General features: G+C 36.7%; 1 protein-coding gene across 1 annotated transcript in view; it reads right to left on the minus strand.

Moving 5' to 3' along the window:
- Window positions 1-3,118: 3,118 nt before the first annotated feature.
- The window catches only part of REL (REL proto-oncogene, NF-kB subunit), a 37,604-nt gene continuing 19,726 nt past the window's right edge, over window positions 3,119-20,996 (minus strand). The window contains exons 5-10 of the mRNA XM_029232041.1: window positions 11,266-11,406; window positions 10,057-10,161; window positions 9,734-9,946; window positions 9,086-9,154; window positions 8,505-8,576; window positions 3,119-7,398 (exon numbers count right to left, since the gene is read on the minus strand). Of these exons, the coding sequence (XP_029087874.1) occupies window positions 6,608-7,398; window positions 8,505-8,576; window positions 9,086-9,154; window positions 9,734-9,946; window positions 10,057-10,161; window positions 11,266-11,406 (1,391 nt within the window). The 3' untranslated portion in view covers window positions 3,119-6,607. The remainder of the gene's footprint in view (window positions 7,399-8,504; window positions 8,577-9,085; window positions 9,155-9,733; window positions 9,947-10,056; window positions 10,162-11,265; window positions 11,407-20,996) is intronic.

Consider the following 20,996-nt stretch of genomic DNA (forward strand, 5'->3'; position numbering starts at 1 on the left):
ATATGGCCAAATGAAAGTCCTCCATATTTGGGCAATAGCTAGCTACTCTAAAGAGGAAGTCATTCCAGGGTTCTTACTAAAGAATCTAATCCATAGTGATCTGTCTGTGAACTGGAAGGAGTGTTTGGATTAGAGATTATCAGGGCCACAGGATATATGCATATGTTGGTTTACTAACAATATTTGATTTGCATTATACAATTTACAGTGTTTCTTCTTATGCATTATTTTATTTAATACAACACACCTTGTGAGTTAAGTATGCTGGGAATTATCTGCATTTTATATCTGAAGAGACAGGCCCATAGAAAGTGTGATCTGCTAAATATTAAATGACTTCTAAGTGGCAGAGCTGAAGATTCAAACCCAGATGTTCTGACTAAAAATTACTCTTTCCATTTCTCCATGCTATTTAACATCATACAGTAAGTTTTTAAATCCCTCAATAAATCAATTAATGATAGAAGAAATTATTTGGAGCTACTAGGCAGACTGGACCACCAATTCTAAGTCTCTCTTAACATGGACAGTGTAATAGTTTTTCTGAAGCATTAGGTTAGAAATTGACAACCCAGCTGTTTTTGTTCACTAAGGTTTTGAGTAGGGAAGCCCAGTTACCAATGTAAAAGGCCATTAAGATAGTAGGTTCTGATGACAGAAATCAGAATAGTGGTTTTGAGGAGTAGGTAGATTGGCAAGGGGCATGAAGGAAACTTCTGGGGAGCTGGAAATGATTATTTACATATGTAAAAATTCATCAAGCTGCAAATTTAAAATTAGTCCACTTTATGCACTTTACTATATGTTATCCCTCCAAAGAAAAAGACTGACATCTTTGAGAGCAAGACTTTGTCTCATTCACCTCTATGTCATTTCTAGCTCCTAACATGGTGCTTTGCACATTAGACATTCAAAAATGTGACTGATCACATGAATACTGGAGTTTCTGTGCATGGGTAAGGTGCTGAGGAAATGCACCAGAGGGGAACTGAGATTAAACCTGCCACACAGAGAGAGGAGGAGTAAGGTCAGAGATATGAAACAGTCCTAGTAACTGTAAAATTTCTACGCAATACAGTTGACACTACAGGAGGCACAGGGTAAAGTACATCACAAGCCTGGTAATCTTGGCATCGCGGCTTTTCCTGCCAGGTTAAATACCTTTCCCTTTAAAAACCATATCCTTGTCCACATTTTTTATAATCACACCTATGTCAATTTCACCCTTCCCTCTCTATCAGTACTACCATTTATTCAGCACCAACTGTGCCAGGCATTGCTCTAAGTGATGGAGTTCCAAAGGTGAACGAGAGAAATTTCATATAACTGTATAGTTCAGTGAGAGGAGTTCTGCAGTAGGGTGGGTATGTGTAAAGCTGTGCCTCAGCTAGGATCAAACTTCACCGAGAAGCCCCATCTTGAAGGCTGCTTGCTGTGGAGGTAAAGAGCAGAGGCAGAGCGGACAACATGCGAAAGGCATGGAGGCCTAGTGGCCTGAGAGAGTCTTCAAGGAATGCTAACTATGCAATACAGTGTATGGAAGAAGGGGTATTATTTTTAACTGGGGCAATACGGAAAAGAGGCTTGTTAGGGAAAAAGAATGAAGGCCTTAAACTAAGAAAGCAGCAGGAATGAAGAAAGGACAAATATAAGAGATTTTCAGGAGGCAGACCCAAAAGGACTTGATAACTCTTTGAGTGTAAGGACGAAAAAGAATAAAATACGATTTTGAGGCTCCTATTAAATATCTTGGATGGTAGGGTAAATGGTAATGCCATTAATGAAAGTAGAGAATGCAACAGGAGCAGCCAGTTTATAAAGACATTCAGGTATCGTAGGAGAAAGCTGAAGCTTTCTTCTGAGCACTGATGAGGTCACCCAGGGGAAAAAAGTAGCACCAACTGAGCGCTGGGGATGAGACTCTGGAAAGAAAGTCAACCTCAGAGAGAGTATCTGAAGAGGGAGTGGTCGAGAGGATAGGTTAAAGATAGGTCAAGCAGAGTGAGGACTGATAAAAAGACACTAGATTTGACAAGGGCGGGTGTCTCTGGTCACTTTTCCCAGAATATCATAAGAAAATAGTAGGAGATAAAAGAGAAAAACTGATAGGCTAAAGAATGACTGGGAAGTGAGGAAATGGAGGCTGAAAGCCTTTTGTAAGTCTGGATGTGAAGGGAAGGAGCACGATAGTGGTAGGAAAGGTGTTTATCCTTTCTCTTTTAGGCTAGAGAAAACAGTTACCGTGTTTATACGAGAAAAGCACTAAATGGTAATATGAGGATACAGAAACAAGATGGGAGAGAAGGAAAAGGGATCCAGTATACAAGTAGAGTTTAGGAAGCAAGAGGTAATCTCCTCAAAACTAAAAGTAGGGTGATAAAAGAACAGATGAAAGTATAAATACATTTAGAGAAAAAGAAGCAGGTTACCAATTTTTTAAAATTATAAAATAAAATCTGTGATCAGTAAATAGCACCTGAAAAATGAAAAATCCTTTGGAAATACTCTGAACACAAACGTAGCTGGACCTTGATTCAACTTACATGGAAAAATAACCCCGCAAAACAAGTCAGTTGTTTAAAGTATCCATTTAGATAGCCTAACAGTCAGTGTTTAAGCTGATAAGTGCTAGTTACTACAAAATTATAGGATTCTGTATTAAAAAAAAAAAAGTTCACCATCTATAAGCTACTATCTGGAGATATCTTAGGTACATTTTTTTTTTTGCTATGAATTTTTTTTTAACATCTTTATTGGGGTATAATTGCTTTACAATGGTGTGTTAGTTTCTGCTTTGTAACAAAGTGAATCAGTTATACATATGTTCCCATATCTCTTCCCTCTTGCGTCTCCCTCCCTCCCACCCTCCCTATCCCACCCCTCCAGGCGGTCACAAAGCACCGAGCCGATATCTCTGTGCCATGCGGCTGCTTCCCACTAGCTATCTACCTTACGTTTGTTAGTGTGTATATGTCCATGACTCTCTCTCGCCCTGTCACAGCTCACCCTTCCCCCTCCCCATATCCTCAAGTACGTTCTCCAGTAGGTCTGTGTCTTTATTCCTGTCTTACCCCTAGGTTCTTCATGACATTTTTTTTCTTCTTAAATTCCATATATATGTGTTAGCATACGGTATCTGTCTTTTTCTTTCTGACTTACTTCACTCTGTATGACTGACTCTAGGTCTATCCACCTCATTACAAATAGCTCAATTTCGTTTCTTTTTATGGCTGAGTATTGGGTACATATTTTGAACAGGGAAGAAATGCCTTCATGTTTCTTCTCCCTGGTAAGTTCTACTAAAGTATGTTATATGCTTATGATTTTTAAAGTTATACAACAGAAGTATTTCTTTTTGAAATCATAATTTCTAAGAGATATTAATGATAGTTAGGTGTCTTTAATCTTTTTCTTTCCAGACTATTCTGACCCCAAGTCTTATCATGCTCTCCTTCTCATTTCCCAGTATCATTCAACTCAGAATTTTAATTTTTATGACATTCACACATTCCCCATTTTGACAAAATTGACTAGCTTTAATCGTTCCAGTAAATTTATGGTTTGGTTGGATACTACACATAAGTGAAAAGACACATTGTTTCTAGCTAAAAATATGCTCAACATTTACGTACATTCTAGCTGTAAAATAAACTAGGTCTTTATCTTTAGCAAGTTACTTAGCATCATGATGATTCCATCACAATTAAGATTACTGTCCAAATTCTACAGTCATTTTGCCACTGGGATTACTTTGCTTTCAAACAATTTGGGTCACCATTATTAGTCATCAACCTGAATGTACATGATTCTGATATAATAAACTCAATGTCACATGAAGCAGAACTATAAAAATCATAAACATCTAATAATTAAAGCTATTCTTTCTTTCAAAAACCGAAATTCTATTAGTAGTACTTTGAATGTTCAATAAATATTTACTGAGTGCTTAACAGGAAGCAGACACTGTTCTACAAATGTGGGATTCAACAAAAACACAAAACTTTGCCCTCACAGAGCTTATATTCCAGTATGGGAAAACAAATATAAACAAACAAACAGTAAAGTCAGATCATGATAAGTGCTATGGACAAATGTAAAGGAGGGGAGACATGGAGTGTCAATGTATATATAGTTATGGAAGGCCTTGATCAAATAACAGTTGAGTGAGACTGAAGGATGTAAGGCATGAGGTACACATACAACTGAGTTTATTTTACAACTAGTTCCCTTGTTGTGGAGCACGGGCTCTAGGCATGCAGGCTTAGTAGTTGTGGCTCATGGGGTTGTCTGCCCTGTGGCATGTGGGATCTTCCCGGACCAGGGCTCAAACCCATGTCCCCTGCATTGGCAGGCAGATTCCTAACCACTGCACCACCAGGGAGGTACAAAGGGTCTGAGGCAGGAGTGTCCTCGGTGTTTTTGAAGAGGAGCATTGAGGCTAGAGTGCCTGGAGCTGAATGAGAAGGGGAAAATGGTAGTGAATGAGGGTAAGAGAGGGAGTGTGGGCCTGCTAATTTTAAGGATTTTGGTCTTTAAGTGAGATGGCGAGCCACTGGATGGTTTTGAGCAAGTGAATATGATTTTATTTCTTTTAAAAATAATCACTGTGGCTACTTCAGGGAGAACAGACGGCAGGAGCACAAGTATGAAGAGAGTTTTTGGAGGCTATAATTCAATCTATGCAAGAGACGATGGTGGTCTGGAATAGGATGTTAATATCAGAGGTCAAAAGAGGTGGGCAGCTTAAGATATATTTTGAAGGTAGGGCCTACCAGATTTGCTGATGGATTGGATATGAGAGATAAAAGAAAAAAAAGAAGCAAAGATGACTCCATTGTTTTGGACCTGAGCAACTGGAAACATGGCATTGCCATTTATTGAGTTGAGGAAGACTGAAGGATAAGCAAGTTTGGGAGGGAAGATCAAGAACTCAGCTCTGGATGTGTTGAGTTTGAGCTTTAATTACATCTCTATGTAGAGATGTCAAATAAGCAGTTTTACACACACACATAAGCTCCAAGACTGGAGTTCAAGGGGTGGGTCTAAGCTAGGGGTAAAATTTGGGAGTTGACAGCATGAAATTGGATGAGATCACAGTGAGTTCGGACACATAACAAAGAGGACAGGTCCAAGAAAACTTCTTCCTCTTAAAAACATGGATGTAAAGTTAAAATCATAAGCAATTTTACAGGTATGGATCTAAATAGTTCAAAATGTAGGGAACTCCCATACCTTGAAAGCTTACTTCAACTGCCTGCTGCCCAACTTAACATTTTAAAGAAATTTTGATTTACATGTAAATCTAAGAAACTCCAGAAAGCCTCAGAAAACCCCTTAGGGGTCACCTTGGCCCATTGGCCTCAAAAATAATAAGGAATTAATTTTTCCAATGACATAGCCATTACAGGTTTTACCTTAAATTTGCTTAAAAGCAAATATCAGTTAATTCATTTAAGAATACATTAATACATTATAAAAGAAGTATAAAAAGATGTAGCTGGAAAAACTGAAGCCTTGCTCTAATGTTCTCCTCAGTCTGTCCTGGGAAAATGTGGCAGGATTCTCATGCTAGAATTCCCACCACACACAGTATCAGATCACATGTTTCAAAAGAAGAAACAGTAAAGCTCTTTTAAATTTCTATTTTGGAATTTTCCTTTTATGACTTTCCAACTTTGTATTCTACATACCCAAAGTTGGATTTTTTTAATGGAAAAATTGATTTTATTCAGTATTTAACATGTCACAGATTCATCATACACTGGTTTACATAAATTTTCTTTGTATGTAGGATTCCACAATGCATCATAGCCTAGGAGTTCAGTCTGTGTGGATTTATCTAGTTTTGAAGCAAAAGTCTTCTGTAAATGCTGGACTTTTTCTAACTCTTCCTGAAGTTGGGAAATGAGTTCATCCTTCTCTTTTAGCTGCAGCTTCAAGCACTGAGCATTCATCTTTTATATCCCAACAAATTCTCTGCCAGAAAAACAAGAAGCTCCCAAGACAAGATTGCCTGTTAGAGGAATCCCCTACATACCTGAAGTTATACTTACAGTTGACCCTTGAACAACACGGGGGTTGGGGTGCAGACGCTCCGTGCAGTGAAAACTCTGTGTTTAAAACTGTACAGTCGGGCTTCCCTGGTGGCGCAGTGGTTGAGAGTCTGCCTGCCGATGCAGGGGACACGGGTTTGTGCCCCGGTCCGGGAAGATCCCACATGCCACGGAGCGGCTGGGCCCATGAGCCACAGCCGCTGACCCTGCGCGTCCAGAGCCTGTGCTCCGCAACGGGAGAGGCCACAGCAGTGAGAGGCCCGTGTACCGCCAAAAAAAAAAAAAAAAACGTACAGTCGGCCCTCTGTCTCCATGGATGTCTTCTGCATCCATGAATTTAACCAACCTCAAATCGTGTAGTACTGCACTACATATTTAGTGAAGAAAATGTGAGTATTAACTGGACCTGCCCGCACAGTTCAAACCCGTGTTGTTCAAGGGTCCACGATATACTGTAGTATAGTCTTAGAGAAATATACAATGTTGTATTTATAAAGGTAATATCAAAAGGGTTACCTTTAAAGGGATTTAATTCTTGAATCACCATTTATATCTTACAAGTTAACCTGAAAAAATTCGAATGCAAATGAGTCACTCAATTGTTCATTCTGCATAGTGCCAATACCTGAATACTGACTATTTTGAACAAAACTATGACTGTTTGGATTAGTACCGTTTGATGGTCCTGACTCATTTATCATACTGTTATCTGCACAATTAAAGTCAGATCCCTCAAATGCCTCTGACTGTGAAACAAAAGCAGTAGTACTAGAACTGGCGACTGCTGACATCCTGGAAGAGGACATCTGATGGAGCTGTCTTAAGTCTCTTGGGTCTAACACTGAAGTACAGGCAGGATTTTCAAGATTCATGCTCACAAGTCTTGGATTATCAGTCTCCCTCATGCTGTCATTACTGGGCGTTATCATGTTCACAGGGCAATTAGGCAGCATGCTGGCATCAGAAATACCATATAAGTCAGCTGGTGACACGGATGATGCTTCCATTCTGCCTATGTCATCAGTATTGTTATAAATGCAAGCATTAGACACATTCAAATCACTCACAACAGACATTTCCAGGAATGGTGGGATAACTTGTGAATTAGAGGAAAGTGTCCCTGTTGAAAAACTACTCAGTGAATTTGTATTGACCGAACGTGAGGTGGCGTGGGCCACTGATGACCAGCTTGAAGAAGGCTGAGGTACCATTGGGGGTATGGCCGAAGCATGATGTGGCAATGCACTGGAGATGGGCGCAGATGAGGAATAGTAGGATTCTGCTTGACTTGAAACTGGCCCGGACGTTTCTGTCAAAACTGCACCATGCGAAAACAAGATTGGTTCTGTGGGGGAGGAAATGTATTTGTACAAAACGGAAATGAACAAAATTATGAAAAGCATTACTTCTAAATTAAAATTACATAAACACATAAAAAATTTTAAAGGAAACCAATGTAACACTTCAAATAGAAATGTTAAATAGCACTAAAAATTATTACGAGTCCAAAATTGAATTCTTTAATACTAATTGTTTTACAAATACCTATAAAATAATTTTGGTAAGTTACTTTGGCATTGAAAATTTCACTCCAGTTAAATGTGGAAATCTAGCTTCTGAGTCCCTATAAAGGTATTTTTGAAATGTGAAAGATAAATATCAGAATTTCAGTTAATGGACCTCTAAATATTCAAAATCTTTCATATTCTCCTCTTTAGGAGAATATGGAGGGATGGAGGAAACGTTCATTAGGGATGACTTAAAAGTCTACATAAATTTCCAAGCTATATTAAGATACTACTCACTCTAAGGTACTACAAAATTCCCAGTCAGAAAAAAAATGAAGGAGTCTGTATTTGTTTACATGTTATATGACTGCTGTACATATTAAACCAAGAAAAAGCTGATTTAAGAATGTAAAAAGAAAAAAAGACTTCTAATTAACCCTGGTTGAATGATCTAAACCAGAATTTGGCAACTTTTTTTTCCATAAAGGGCCAGAGAGTAAATATTTTAGACTTTGTGGGCCATATAGCCTCTGTTGGAACTACTCAACTCTGCTGCTATAGTACAAGAAAAGCAGTCATAGACAATATGCAATCAAATGAGCTGTGTTCCAGTAAAACTTTACAAATAAATAAATAAATAAATAAAGATAGGCAACTGGCCAGATCGAAATCATTTCTTCCATGACACACTGTAATTAGTAAAATTACCACCATATGAATGAAATGTAATTTCTCAAACAATAAATCCCCCAAACATAATCATAGTTGCCAACAGGTCTTTCGGAAGCTGAGATCAATTCATTCAATATTCATAGCATAAAAAATATGTAGGAGTGGAATAAATCAAAGAGGCAGTTTTCATTCCTAAGAATGGAATTCCAATATACTGTGCAAAGCACTGGTCTCTCTAATCACAAGGAATACTCTATAGGGAATAAAATACCTTTTTTGATGAATCTTCCTTCTCCAGTTGATCCTAGGGGACTAGGTCTAGGTCTTTCAGGAAAATTAACTCCTATGATAAATTTTTTCCATTATTAAATGTAATTTGAAAAACAACAGTATATCAGTTAAAATTTGAAAAACTGAATAAAGCAAAACAAAACAAAACAAAACAAATTTACTTAAATACAAATCAATCCAAAATGTTCAGGGACCTCCCTAGTGGAGCGGTGGTAAAGAATCCACCTGCCAAGGCAGGGGACACAGGTTCAAGCCCTGGTCTGGGAAGATCCCACATGCCGTGGAGGAAATAAGCCCATGCGCCACGACTACGGAGCCTGCACTCTAGAGCCCGCGAGCCACAACTACTGAGCCTGCGTGCCACAACTACTGAAGCCTGTGCACCTAGAGGCCGTGCTCTGCAACAAGAGAAGCCACTGCAATGAGAAGCCCGCGCATTGCAACGAAGAGTAGCCCCCACTCGCCACAACTAGAGAAAGCCCGCGGGCAGCAACGAAGACAAATGCAACCAAAAATAAATAAATAAATTTGTTAAAAACAACAATGACAAAATATTCTTACCACAATCCTGCCACAGTTTCTGGAAAAGGAGAGTTGTTTTTTGTTTCTTTGCTTTATTGCCATATGTATCTGGTTAGAAAGAAACCGAGAAAACGTGATTCATCATGGGATTATGCTTCCTCTCCTTTAATAAATATACAGATATTCTACTCCTACATAGAAAATGCTTTAAATAAATGTACATAAGATGGATTTATAAGTGTCACAAACTACATCCCAAGTCAGTAATAAAGGATATTTTTCTTAGTAAAAAATAGTTTATAATATTCATCTTGTTTTCTTATAACACCTACAAGTCACCAATGTCAATAAATGCAATAATGGCTGATAAGGACCAAAATGGAGACCACTTTCTGAGTGGCAAGTATGCCATCTATCAAGAGGGCACAATAAGGACCAAAATAGAATCTCAAATGTAAAACAAATTTTGATAAACAGTTTAGATACTTTGAAATTATTCCAGATACCTTTCCTAAGGAAGAGATTCAAAGATCACAAAGATCAGTCAAAAATCAACCAAAAGCTTTCAGGAAAAGAAACATAAATTATGAATAAACACAACTGTATTCAAGTGTATCGTACAAGAAAATGTTCTTAGCAGGACTAACTTCAAGAAATATATAAAATATTACCATGAAAAAGTCATACCTTTTTCGTCTGGCAGATATCTAAAATCCATAGATTCACTAACTTCCTGGTCAGAAGGTCTTCGCAACTGCATTTTTACTGTTACCGGTTCCGTAATAGCTTTGCAATATGGTGGAGTCTTGAAAACAATGGCTACTTGACGGTGTACATCAGCTTGTGAAAAGATACCTTTTGCTTCCCAATCGTTCAACACAAACCGAACTTCTATGTCATCTAGTGAATACGAAAGCAAGTAACAATGGGAAAAGAAAGCAAAATGTATCTATCAATCTAAAATATATTCTGAATTCAATGAAACAAACAAAAAAACAACAAAAGAATACCTTTCTGAACTTTGTCACAGAGTAGAAATATTTCATCTCCTCCTCTGACACTTCCACAGTTCTTGTTTACACGACAAATCCTTAATTCTGCAGTATTAGGAGCACCTAAATATAAAGGATATTTTTAATGGGTTGCTACCTTAGTAATATGTCTTATTCCTTTCTGATGGAGAATTTTAGAAAAACAACTTACAGGATAGATAAAAGCTTTAGAGTATAAATAAATTAAGGGCACTCAATACCTTAATCATCCACATCTGTCCCCTGGTTTAGAGTGTTATGACTTCATTTCTAGGCAATGACATGTCCTCTAATTAAATCTTGCTTCTAAATTCTGATTCGTCCTATCCATCCTATACACTGTCATCAGATTAATCTTTTTAAATCATGACCATAACCCTGTGGCAATGCAGTTTTCATGCTTCCTATTATCTGGTCAACATTATTCCAGTAATTCCCTGGCATTCAAAGCTCTCCATGATGAGGATATTCTGATTTACCTTTATAGTTCTATGTCCCACTATCCTTCTACATGTAAAACTGGTATAGTCATACACCTGGTGGGTGCATATATAAGAGCATACAAACACACAAATATTTGAGGGCAATTTCATAATCTTTTAACACTATAAATATCCATATCCTTTGATCTAGTATTTGCCAACATTTCTACTTCTACAAATTTATGCTAGAGACATTTGCACAAGATATGCACATGTGGGATATTTACTGCAGAACAATTTGCTAAAGCAAAAAGAAAAGAATTGAGAAGGAAACAAACCAAATGTCTTATAATAGGGTAATGATTTAGTAAAATTATGATATACGGAAATATGCAGCTACCGAAAAGAATAAGGTACCTGAAAGGTAAAGAGGTTCAAGATATGTTGCTAAGAGGAGAAAAAAAAAAGTTAAAAAAAAATCAATGACGATTTTTCAAAAAGTTGCCAAAAATATATTGTGTGAATGATGGTGATGATGATGAAATGAGGTAATTGTATATATATGAAGAAGAAGCCGGTGAAATATCTTTGGAGGATGAGATGTATAGGAGGTTTACTCTCCTCATTATCTACTTCAGATAAATAATATCTATCCCGTAATGTTTGAATTTTTCCTATAATGAACACTCTTTTTCTAATTACAAAAACACTTTAAAAATCATTTTAAAGAGCTAAGGCTACATATACAAGAAAATAAATTACTTACGGTTGTCATAAATTGGGTTAGAGACAACAGGATGTAGAGCAGTTGTCAAATTACCACGTTCGTCAGGGAGGAAAACTTGAAAACATAATCTCACCACATTGAGGTCACAGTCTTCAATATCAAGCAGCTCTTGCTCAGAGACTGAAAAGTATATATTTTTTTAAGAATACAGAATAGTCACATAGAACTAAAATCCTGCTAAGTCCTCCTCCCTGCCCAATATAGCCTATAACCTTTAGTAGCATACAAATCTGTCCTAACAAAAATAGAATTGTACATAATCTCAAGACTGCCTTTTATCCTTTTCATCATATAGTCACTATCCAACATAATTTGTTAAGTTATGACCACGGTCAGGAAGTAACTACCCCAGCCATGTGAAATTTAGAGCAGAATCCAAACTTGACATAAATCAAATTTTTACAAAAATGGTTGCAGGTCATACACAATAGAGAATAGGCATTCATTCATTAATTCAACAAATATGTATTTAGTCCAGTCATGTATTAAGGACTCTGTAAATTATCTCCAAAATCTATATAAGAATTACTCCATTTTACAGATGAGGAACTGATTTTAAAGAAATGAAATTGGGACCTCCCAGGTGGCGCAGTGGTTAAGAATCTGCCTGCCAATGCAAGAAACACAGGTTCGATCCCTGGTCTGGGGAGATCCCACATGCTGCGGAGCAACTAAGCCCATGAGCCACAACTACTGAGCCTGCACTCTAGAGCCCGCGAGCCACAACTACTGAAGCCCGTGAGCCTAGAGCCTGTGCTCCACAAGAGAAGCCATTGCAATGAGAAGCCCGTGCACCACAACGAAGAGTAGCCCCTGCTCGCCGCAACTAGAGAAAGCCCTCATGCAGCAACACAGCCAAAATAAATAAATTTACTAAAAAAAAAATTAAATTACTTGTCCAACATTTCACAGCTAAGAAGTGGCACAGAAGAATTCAAACTCAGGCCATTGAATCCAGAGCCTATGCTCTTAAAAACTGAACTCTATTAGAAAATTTTACATATGTTTTGCGTAAAAATGACATACACAGGAATATCTACAAAAACTTAGATCAATATTTTAGGGATTAAATACCAAGAGGATACTAGAGGAGGTAAGTCAGCTAGTTTCCATAAGAAATTTTATGTGCAAACTAGGTTTGCTTAAAAAAAAAAAAAGCTACAGCAGGAAAATTTTACAATTCTGAAAAAAAAGTTTTTAAACATTCTTTATTACAGAATATAATAAAATGAGTTTGTTAAATTGCTATTTAAAAGAAATCCAGTTCCAAAGGAGAATATTACTGCCTTTTCAAAGATACTATAAGGTGCAGCAATCAACCATAACTAACATAGCCGTATTTTTAAAAAGCATGAAATACACATATTAAATTATACAAACATTTTTACTTTTCAGAAAGTATTGAAATTTGAAACACTAAGTTTGAAAACAGTTAAAACCCCAATTCTTTTTTTTTTAATTAATTAATTTATTTATTTTTGGCTGTGTTGGGTTTTCGTTGCTGCACACAGGCTTTCTCTAGTTGTGGCGAGTGGGGGCCACTCTTCGTTGCGGTGTGCGGGCTTCTCATTTCAGTGGCTTCTCTTGTTGTGGAGCATGGGCTCTAGGCACGCGCGCTTCAGTAGTTGTGGCACGCGGGCTCAGTAGTGGTTCGTGGGCTCTAGAGCGCAGGCTCAGTAGTTGTGGCACACAGGCTTAGCTGCTCTGCGGCATGTGGGATCTTCCCAGACCAGGGGTCGAACCCGTGTCCCCTGCATTGGCAGGCAGATTCTTAACCACTGCGCCAACAGGGAAGGCCCAAACCCCAATTCTTTACAATTAGCAATAACTAATAAAAATGACAATGTACCTTTTTTTTTTAAAATCTAGTCTGATAATATTGATCTTTTACTTGGAGTATTTAGTCCTATTACATACATACATACATACATAAATCCATTTATTTATCTTCTTTTAACATCTTTTTTTTTTTACATCTTTATTGGAGTGTAATTGCTTTACAATGGTGTGTTAGTTTCTGCTTTATAACAAAGTGAATCAGTCACACATACACATATGTTCCCATATCTCCTCCCTCTCGCGTCTCCCTCCTTCCCAGCCTCCCTTATCCCACCCCTCTAGGCGGTCACAAAGCACCAAGCCGATATCCCTGTGCTATGCGGCTGCTTCCCACTAGCTATCCATTTTACATTTGGTAGTGTATATATGTCCATGCCACTCTCTCACTTTGTCACAGCTTACCCTTCCTCCTCCCCATATCCTCAAGTCCATTCTCTAGTAGGTCTGTGTCTTTATTCCTGTCTTACCCCTAAGTTCTTCATGACATTTTTTTTCTTAGATTCCATATATATGTGTTAGCATACGGTATTTGTCTTTCTCTTTCTGACTTATTTCACTCTGTATGACAGACTCTAGGTCCATCCACCTAACTACAAATAACTTCGTTTCTTTTTATGGCTGAGTAATATTCCATTGTATATATGTGCCACATTTTCTTTATCCATTCATCTGATGATGGACACTTAGGTTGCTTCCATCTCCTGGCTATTGTAAATAGAGCTGCAATGAACATTTTGGTACATGGCTAGTTTTGAATTATGGTTTTCTCAGGGTATATGCCCAGTAGTGGGATTGCTGGGTCATATGGTAGTTCTATTTGTAGTTTTTTAAGGAACCTCCATACTGTTCTCCATACTGGCTGTACCAATTCACATTCCCACCAGCAGTGCAAGAGTGTTCCCTTTTCTCCACACCCTCTCCAGCATTTATTGTTTCTAGATTTTTTGATGATGGCCATTCTGACTGGTGTGAGATGATATCTCATTGTAGTTTTAATTTGCATTTCTCTAATGATTAATGATGTTGAGCATTCTTTCATGTGTTTGTTGGCAATCTGTATGTCTTCTTTGGAGAAATGTCTATTTAGGTCTTCTGCCCATTTTTGGATTGGGTTGTTTGTTTTTTTGTTATTGAGCTGCATGAGCTGCTTGTAAATTTTGGAGATTAATCCTTTGTCAGTTGCTTCATTTGCAAATATTTTCTCCCATTCTGAGGGTTGTCTTTTGGTCTTGTTTATGATTTCCTTTCTGTGCAAAAGCTTTGAAGTTTCATTAGGTCCCATTTTTCTATTTTTTTTAAATTTTTTTGCGGTACGTGGGCCTCTCACTGCCATGGCCCCTCCCGCTGCGGAGCACAGGCTCCAGATGCGCAGGCCCAGTGGCCATGGCCCACGGACCCAGCCACTCCGCGGCACGTGGGACCCTCCCGGACCGGGGCATGAACCCGCGTCCCCTGCATCAGCAGGCGGACTCTCAACCACTGCGCCGCCAGGGAAGCCCCCATTTGTTTATTTTTATTTCCATTTCTCTAGGAAGTGGGTCAAAAAGGATCTTGCTGTGATTTATGTCATACAGTGTTCTGCCTATGTTTTCCTCTAAGAGTTTGATAGTTTCTGGCCTTACATTTAGGTCTTTAATCCATTTTGAGCTTATTTTTGTGTATGGTGTTAGGGAGTGTTCTAATCTCATACTTTTACATGTACCTGTCCAGTTTTCCCAGCACCACTTATTGAAGAGGCTGTCCTTTCTCCACTGTACATTCCTGCCTCCTTTATCAAAGATAAGGTGACCATATGTGTGTGGGTTTATCTCTGGGCTTTCTATCCTGTTCCATTGATCTATATTTCTGTTTTTGTGCCAGTACCATACTGTCTTGATTACTGTAGCTTTGTAGTATAGTCTGAAGTCAGGAAGCCTGATTCCTCCAGCTCTGTTTTTCGTTCTCAAGATTGCTTTGGCTATTCGGGGCCTTTTGTGTTTCCATACTTAACATTTTGGTACATGACTCGTTTTGAATTATGGTTTTCTCAGGGTATATGCCCAGCAGTGGGATTGCTGGGTCATATGGTAGTTCTATTTTTAGTTTTTTAAGGAACCTCCATATGTACTTTTGACTGTTGTTTTTTTAAACTACACTCAGTAGCTATCACAACATTAAAAATTATTCCATTGTCAGCAATCTTAAGCCTAGCATTTCAAAGAGCCTACAAAAACATATTTGTACAACTAAAAGGTCAAATGTTATGATACAAACACCTGTACCGCAGCAGCATACTCTCCTGGCACAATTAGGTATGCAATGAGAGATCTACCTCTTCAAAATAATTTTTTTATAGCATTATAAATTTAGAGGTGAAGACATTAGTGTTTCCCAATTCCAAAGATGAGTAATCAATAAACACAAAAATAAACTGACAAGTTTAAAAACTAACCTATGTGAATGGATAAACTGTGACAGCCATACAATAAAAAAGAACTATGGATATATACGCAAAAATGTATGCATCTCGAAAACATTATGTGAGCAAAAGGAACTAGATATAAAATATATACCACATGATCCATTTATATGAAAATTCTAGAAAAGATTAATTGATGGCAACAGAAAGCAAATTAATAGCTGACTGGAGCCAGAGATGGGAGAGGGAATTGACCGGGAAGTGGACAAGGAAATTTTGTAGTTAATAGTGGCGGTAGTAGAAATATTCCTTATCTTGATTGTGGTGGTGTTACATATATCTGGTGGATCCTACTGTATGTAAATGAGACCTCAAGAAAAGTTTATTTAAAATCTTTTAAAATAGCACATGAAAGAAAAATAAACTCGTTAATAAACCAGGAATGGGAATGAAGATATATTTATTATAAATCACAATATCACAGAAACCCAGAGAGGTAAGTTCAGAATAAGAGGACTCTTTTTTCCAGATATAGCTTGCCAATTTTGTAAGAGGTAGCTAAGAGGATGAGAAATCGAGTTGAACTCTCAATAGACTACAGGCAAAAAATAAAGGAGTTCAGGGTCTGCTAAGGATGGAGAATCTGATAAATGCCCAGTGCTTTGGTTGGGACTCTGGAGGAGCTATACCCTAGGAGTAAGGGTGAACTGGATGCAGAGATACCAGCCCTCACCTAAATCATTCACTAATTTTAGATGATCTGGGACTGCTAGTGTGACAAGCCCCCACCACAAGAAAGTCTTCTGAAGGGAGAAAACACCCTGGACCTAAACAACTTTGCATATAGGATGACTGATATTCTATTTTAAATAAGCAGGCATAAGAAGAGACAAAGTAATTTTTTTTTAAAGAAAAGAAAAACAACAGACTATAGAAACAGACCACAAAGGTTCCAAATAAAGAAGTTTTCAGATACATGATTTAAAATAACTACACTTAATAAATGTAAGGAGTTAAAGACAATATTGAGAGTTTAGTAGAGTACTTGAAGCTATTGGAAAAGGAACCAAACAAAATTCTAGAACTGAAAAATACAGTAAACTGAAATTTTAAACATCATCAAATTTATCAACTGTTTTATAGAAAACACTTTGTGTCTTGTCTTTCTATATAAGCCAAGGACTAAAATCTATTTACCAATATTTTATACTAAGAGTTTTCTAAGTGTTGATTTACATTAAAGTCTTTAATCCATTTGAAAGCTGATTTTTATATATGGCGAGAGGTAGGGAATCCAACTTAATCATTTTTCCAGCTTTGCTTATCAAATATTTCCTCCCTTTCTCTTGATCTGACATGCCACCACTGTCATTTACTAAAGTTTCATATTTTCTTAAGTCTGTTTCTGGGCTCTCAATTTTACTCCACTGGTCAATTTGTCTATTGTTACCCCAATATTACTTAATTAGTACTTATTCATAATAAACCCTAATATCTCATAAGTATTTCTTCAGAATAAACCCTAATATCTGATAAGGTCAGTTTTTCATCACTATTCCTCCTCTATAAATTATCCTCCTTTTCCTGTTCAGAATCATCTTATCACTTTAGTGAAAAATCTTGTTGGGAGTTGTTTGGAATTTCACTGAACCCATATATCAATTTGGGAAAAAATGCAATGTTTATAATATTGATATTAAAGAATATGATATACCTCTCCATCTATTTAGGTGTTCTCTATTATCTCATAATAAAATTTTATAATTTTCTCTAAAGAAATCTTGATCATCATTTCTTAGAGTTGTTGCTAGGTATTTTATATTTTCTGACAATATTTTCTTTAATTATTTGCTGCTGATGTATAGAAATGTAACTGAATTTTGTATGTTAATTGTACATGCATTCACCCTTTTAAACATTATATTAATAATCTGTATATCCTTTCGAGTTTTCACTGTAAATAATAGCTTCCAATAATTACAGTTTCATTTCTTCATTTTTGATCAGCTCTGTGCACTGGTTACAATCTCCAGTACAATGTGGAACAGAAGTGGCAAGAGTGCACATCCTTTTCTCATTCCTAACTTTAAAGTGAATGCTTTGGATGCTTCCTCCACTTAGATAATGCTTGCAGTAGGCTTTTAAATATATAGCATGATACAAAATGTCTTATTTTAAAAATTCTGCAATGTGAAAAATGATAGTTGAAAAATCTAGCAAAAGAAAGCATGAGACCAATCAAATTCTCTTAAATTTCTCTTAAACTAGTTTAAAATTTCCCTTTATACGTGATCAAAAAGATACATACAAGGTAACAATTATTCTCCTTAATCTATCTTTAGCAATAAATGTCACTCCTTAGTCCTAAGAGCAGTGTATATGCAATAAGAATTTCATTTTTATCAAAAAGATATGATCATGATTTATTTGTTTTCAAAGTAGGGATTAAATTTTTTAAATCAATTATAACACCTACTAGCTCTAGAGATGTGACTTTTCTAAAATTTTAATTATTGCTAAATATTACTAAAATTTAAAAAGTAACAGGGCAAAAATGTACAGTATATAGATTAACAATTTTAAGAGCTATGTCTTATTTAAGGGAAAAAAAAACAAAGTTTAGTTATAATTCTTTTAATTTCTGTTGCTTAAAATGTATAGTTATAATAAAAGCTAACATTTAAGCGCTTGTGTGCCAGGCAAAAGGTAAATGGTCATAGCAGTCTATCATTAATTACTCATTCTTTCAACATATTTATTGGGCTTCTATTATGTGCTAAAACAAATGCTAGACAGAGATATGAAAAGACAGCCTGCCCTTAGTGAGATTAGTGTCTGGATGAGAAACAGATGCATAAACTAAAATTACATAATGTAACATGAAAAGTGTTATAATGGGAGTACGCTCAAGGAGTACTGAAGGCATAAAAGTGCCCCAAGTTCTGCACAGCGTAATAAAGAAGGCTTTCTAAAATGACTGCAATGAAGGATAATGAAGTACACAAGAGTTTTTTTTCTTCTTGCTGTTTAGGCTTTAAGTTTTAAGTGGTGAGGAAAGGCTCTTATTTTCTTGTATTAAACCAGACTTTTAGAGACAAGAATCTGTTAAGAGACTACCTGTCTTTTTAAACTGTATTCTCTTTCAGACTACCAAAATAAAATAATCCCCCCAAACCCAACTGCAAAACAGGCTTTATGCTCTCACAACAACTCAATGTCCTCTGTACATGGAAAAAAAGTAAAGTGACTAATAAAACAGAATTGCAAATACTTTATTGTAAAAATCTTATGGATTTTAATCACTGAATATTAGAATTCCTTATATGTCATTAAATACATAGTTAGAAAGTGACAATTAAAAATTTTTTCCCTGCTTTTGCAGTAAGAGTCCCCTATGAAGTCTAACTGACATTTTTTTGGTGCCAGCTAAATGGACACTTAAAATTTGATAATGGAGCCCTTAAATAAATTCCTCACACAATTTAGACTTCAGCACATATTAGATAATTTGAACAGGTATTTTACATGAAGCCTCAAGTTTAATACTACTTGACTGTTATATGTCCCTATCTGCAAGAGACAGTTCCTGTTTTAAAGAGCTAATGGCAAGAAGATAAGGACTCGCCTTAAAACATCCTACATACATGCAAAGTAAAAATAATTTTTAATAGTCTTTGCATTTTCACATATTTGATCTTTAGGGAACAGACTGTCATAATGAGATAGTCTATAGACCAGAATTTGTAGACCCTATTCTGCTAAACATTTCCAATTCCGTTGTTTCTATATATCATAAAGATATAACACAAAGTCGGCTAGTATCTTGTTATCTTTACCAGTATAATGTTCCTGTGTTAAGTGATACATCTATAAAAAAGTGTCAGTTCAGCTCTGACAAATTCCTACGTAAGTGGTAGAATTTACCAGTATATCCTGAAAATAGCATAGAATAAACAACCAAGAAAGGTCTATAGCTGAGTTCAGACTATTTTAATTAGTTTTTAGGGTTTTGAGTTTTTTCAGGGGGATTAACCATATTAGAATATGTACAGCACTTTGGGAAAACAGAATTCTTTGCTCTGAGAAGGTCACAGATAGCTTGAAAGAAGTGTCCCTTAAACTTGAGGGATGAGCAGAAAGAATTCACCATGTAGATTAAGGTATTTCATGCTAGGAACTGCACGTATAAGAACACAGTAGCAAGAAAAAAATATGGCTCTTCTAACATGACAAGTAATTCAGAATGGCCAAAAGTTCAGATGGCATGTGTGCACTCAGTGCTAGGGGAAGGACAGACAGGAAGTTGAGGCAGAGGATGACAGCTAGAAATGACGCTGGAATGGAAAACAAGGATCAGATTATGAAGGGCTTTAAATGCCATGCTTGAGAAACTGAATCTAGCAAGTATATCAGGGTTTCTCAAAGTGTGGTCCAGGATCACTTGCATTAGAATCATCTAGGGCAGAGATTTTCAAATTGTAGTTTGAGACCCAATGGTCATAAAATTAATTTAGTGGCTTCATTAAGCATTGCCTTAAAAAAAAAGAAAAAGAAATGGAATTGAATAGAATAGAAAGCATACTGCATGTACTAAGAGTTTAGGACCCATTGGTCATAAAATTAATTTACTGGGTTGGACATGCATTTTCTTTAAAAAAAAATCAAATGGAAAGGAATGGATCAGAGAGTATACTGCATGTAGTAAGAATATACTGCATGTAGTAAGAATGTGTGTACATGTGCATGTGTATGTATTGAGTAGACAAATAAAATCTATTTCCTACTGTGAGTTGCAGTTAAGAAACATGGATCTAGAGGCTTCTTAAAATGCAGAGCCCAAGGCCCCACATCAGACCTATCAAATTAGGGGAAATGTGGCCTGGATTCTACATTTTTAGCAAGTACTAAGGGATTCCTATGCACATTCAAATTGAGAGTCACTGGTGAAGATGATGTGGAGTCACTGAAGGATAATAAGCAGAGTTCTGAACTGATTCATATTGGTTTCAGAAGAATCTTTTTGGATGTAGAATGTGTAAACTGCTTGGAGGGTGATCTAGAATAGAGGCAGGAACACAAGTTTAGAGGCTATCAATAACAGTCCAGGCTAAAAACTGATGTAAGCTTACATTCCTACAATGGTAGTGAGAAGAACAGAGACGACTGAGAGATGGTCAGGGTAGATGAACAAAACAGTTTTTCTGGAATAGAGAATGGTTCATGAAGAGGAGCAGTGGACAAGAAGGTAGGAAAGATATGTTGGAGCTACATGTGGAAGATTTCCAATTTAGGGCCATTTCGTTTTTAAACTATTTAAGGAGCCATTGCAACTTTTTAATCACAATAATATGCTAAAGCACTGTTCTAATATTATTCTAATGGGTGGGGGCAGGGAGTTAATACAGCAGTTAATACAACAAGCATAGTTGAGATAAAGCAATGTGCCCGAGAGCCAGGCTACCTGTTTTCAAAT

This window comes from Monodon monoceros, unplaced genomic scaffold (assembly GCF_005190385.1).
Source record: "Monodon monoceros isolate NGI ecotype Baffin Bay Population unplaced genomic scaffold, NGI_Narwhal_1 Super_Scaffold_19, whole genome shotgun sequence".
Taxonomy (NCBI): domain Eukaryota; kingdom Metazoa; phylum Chordata; class Mammalia; order Artiodactyla; family Monodontidae; genus Monodon; species Monodon monoceros.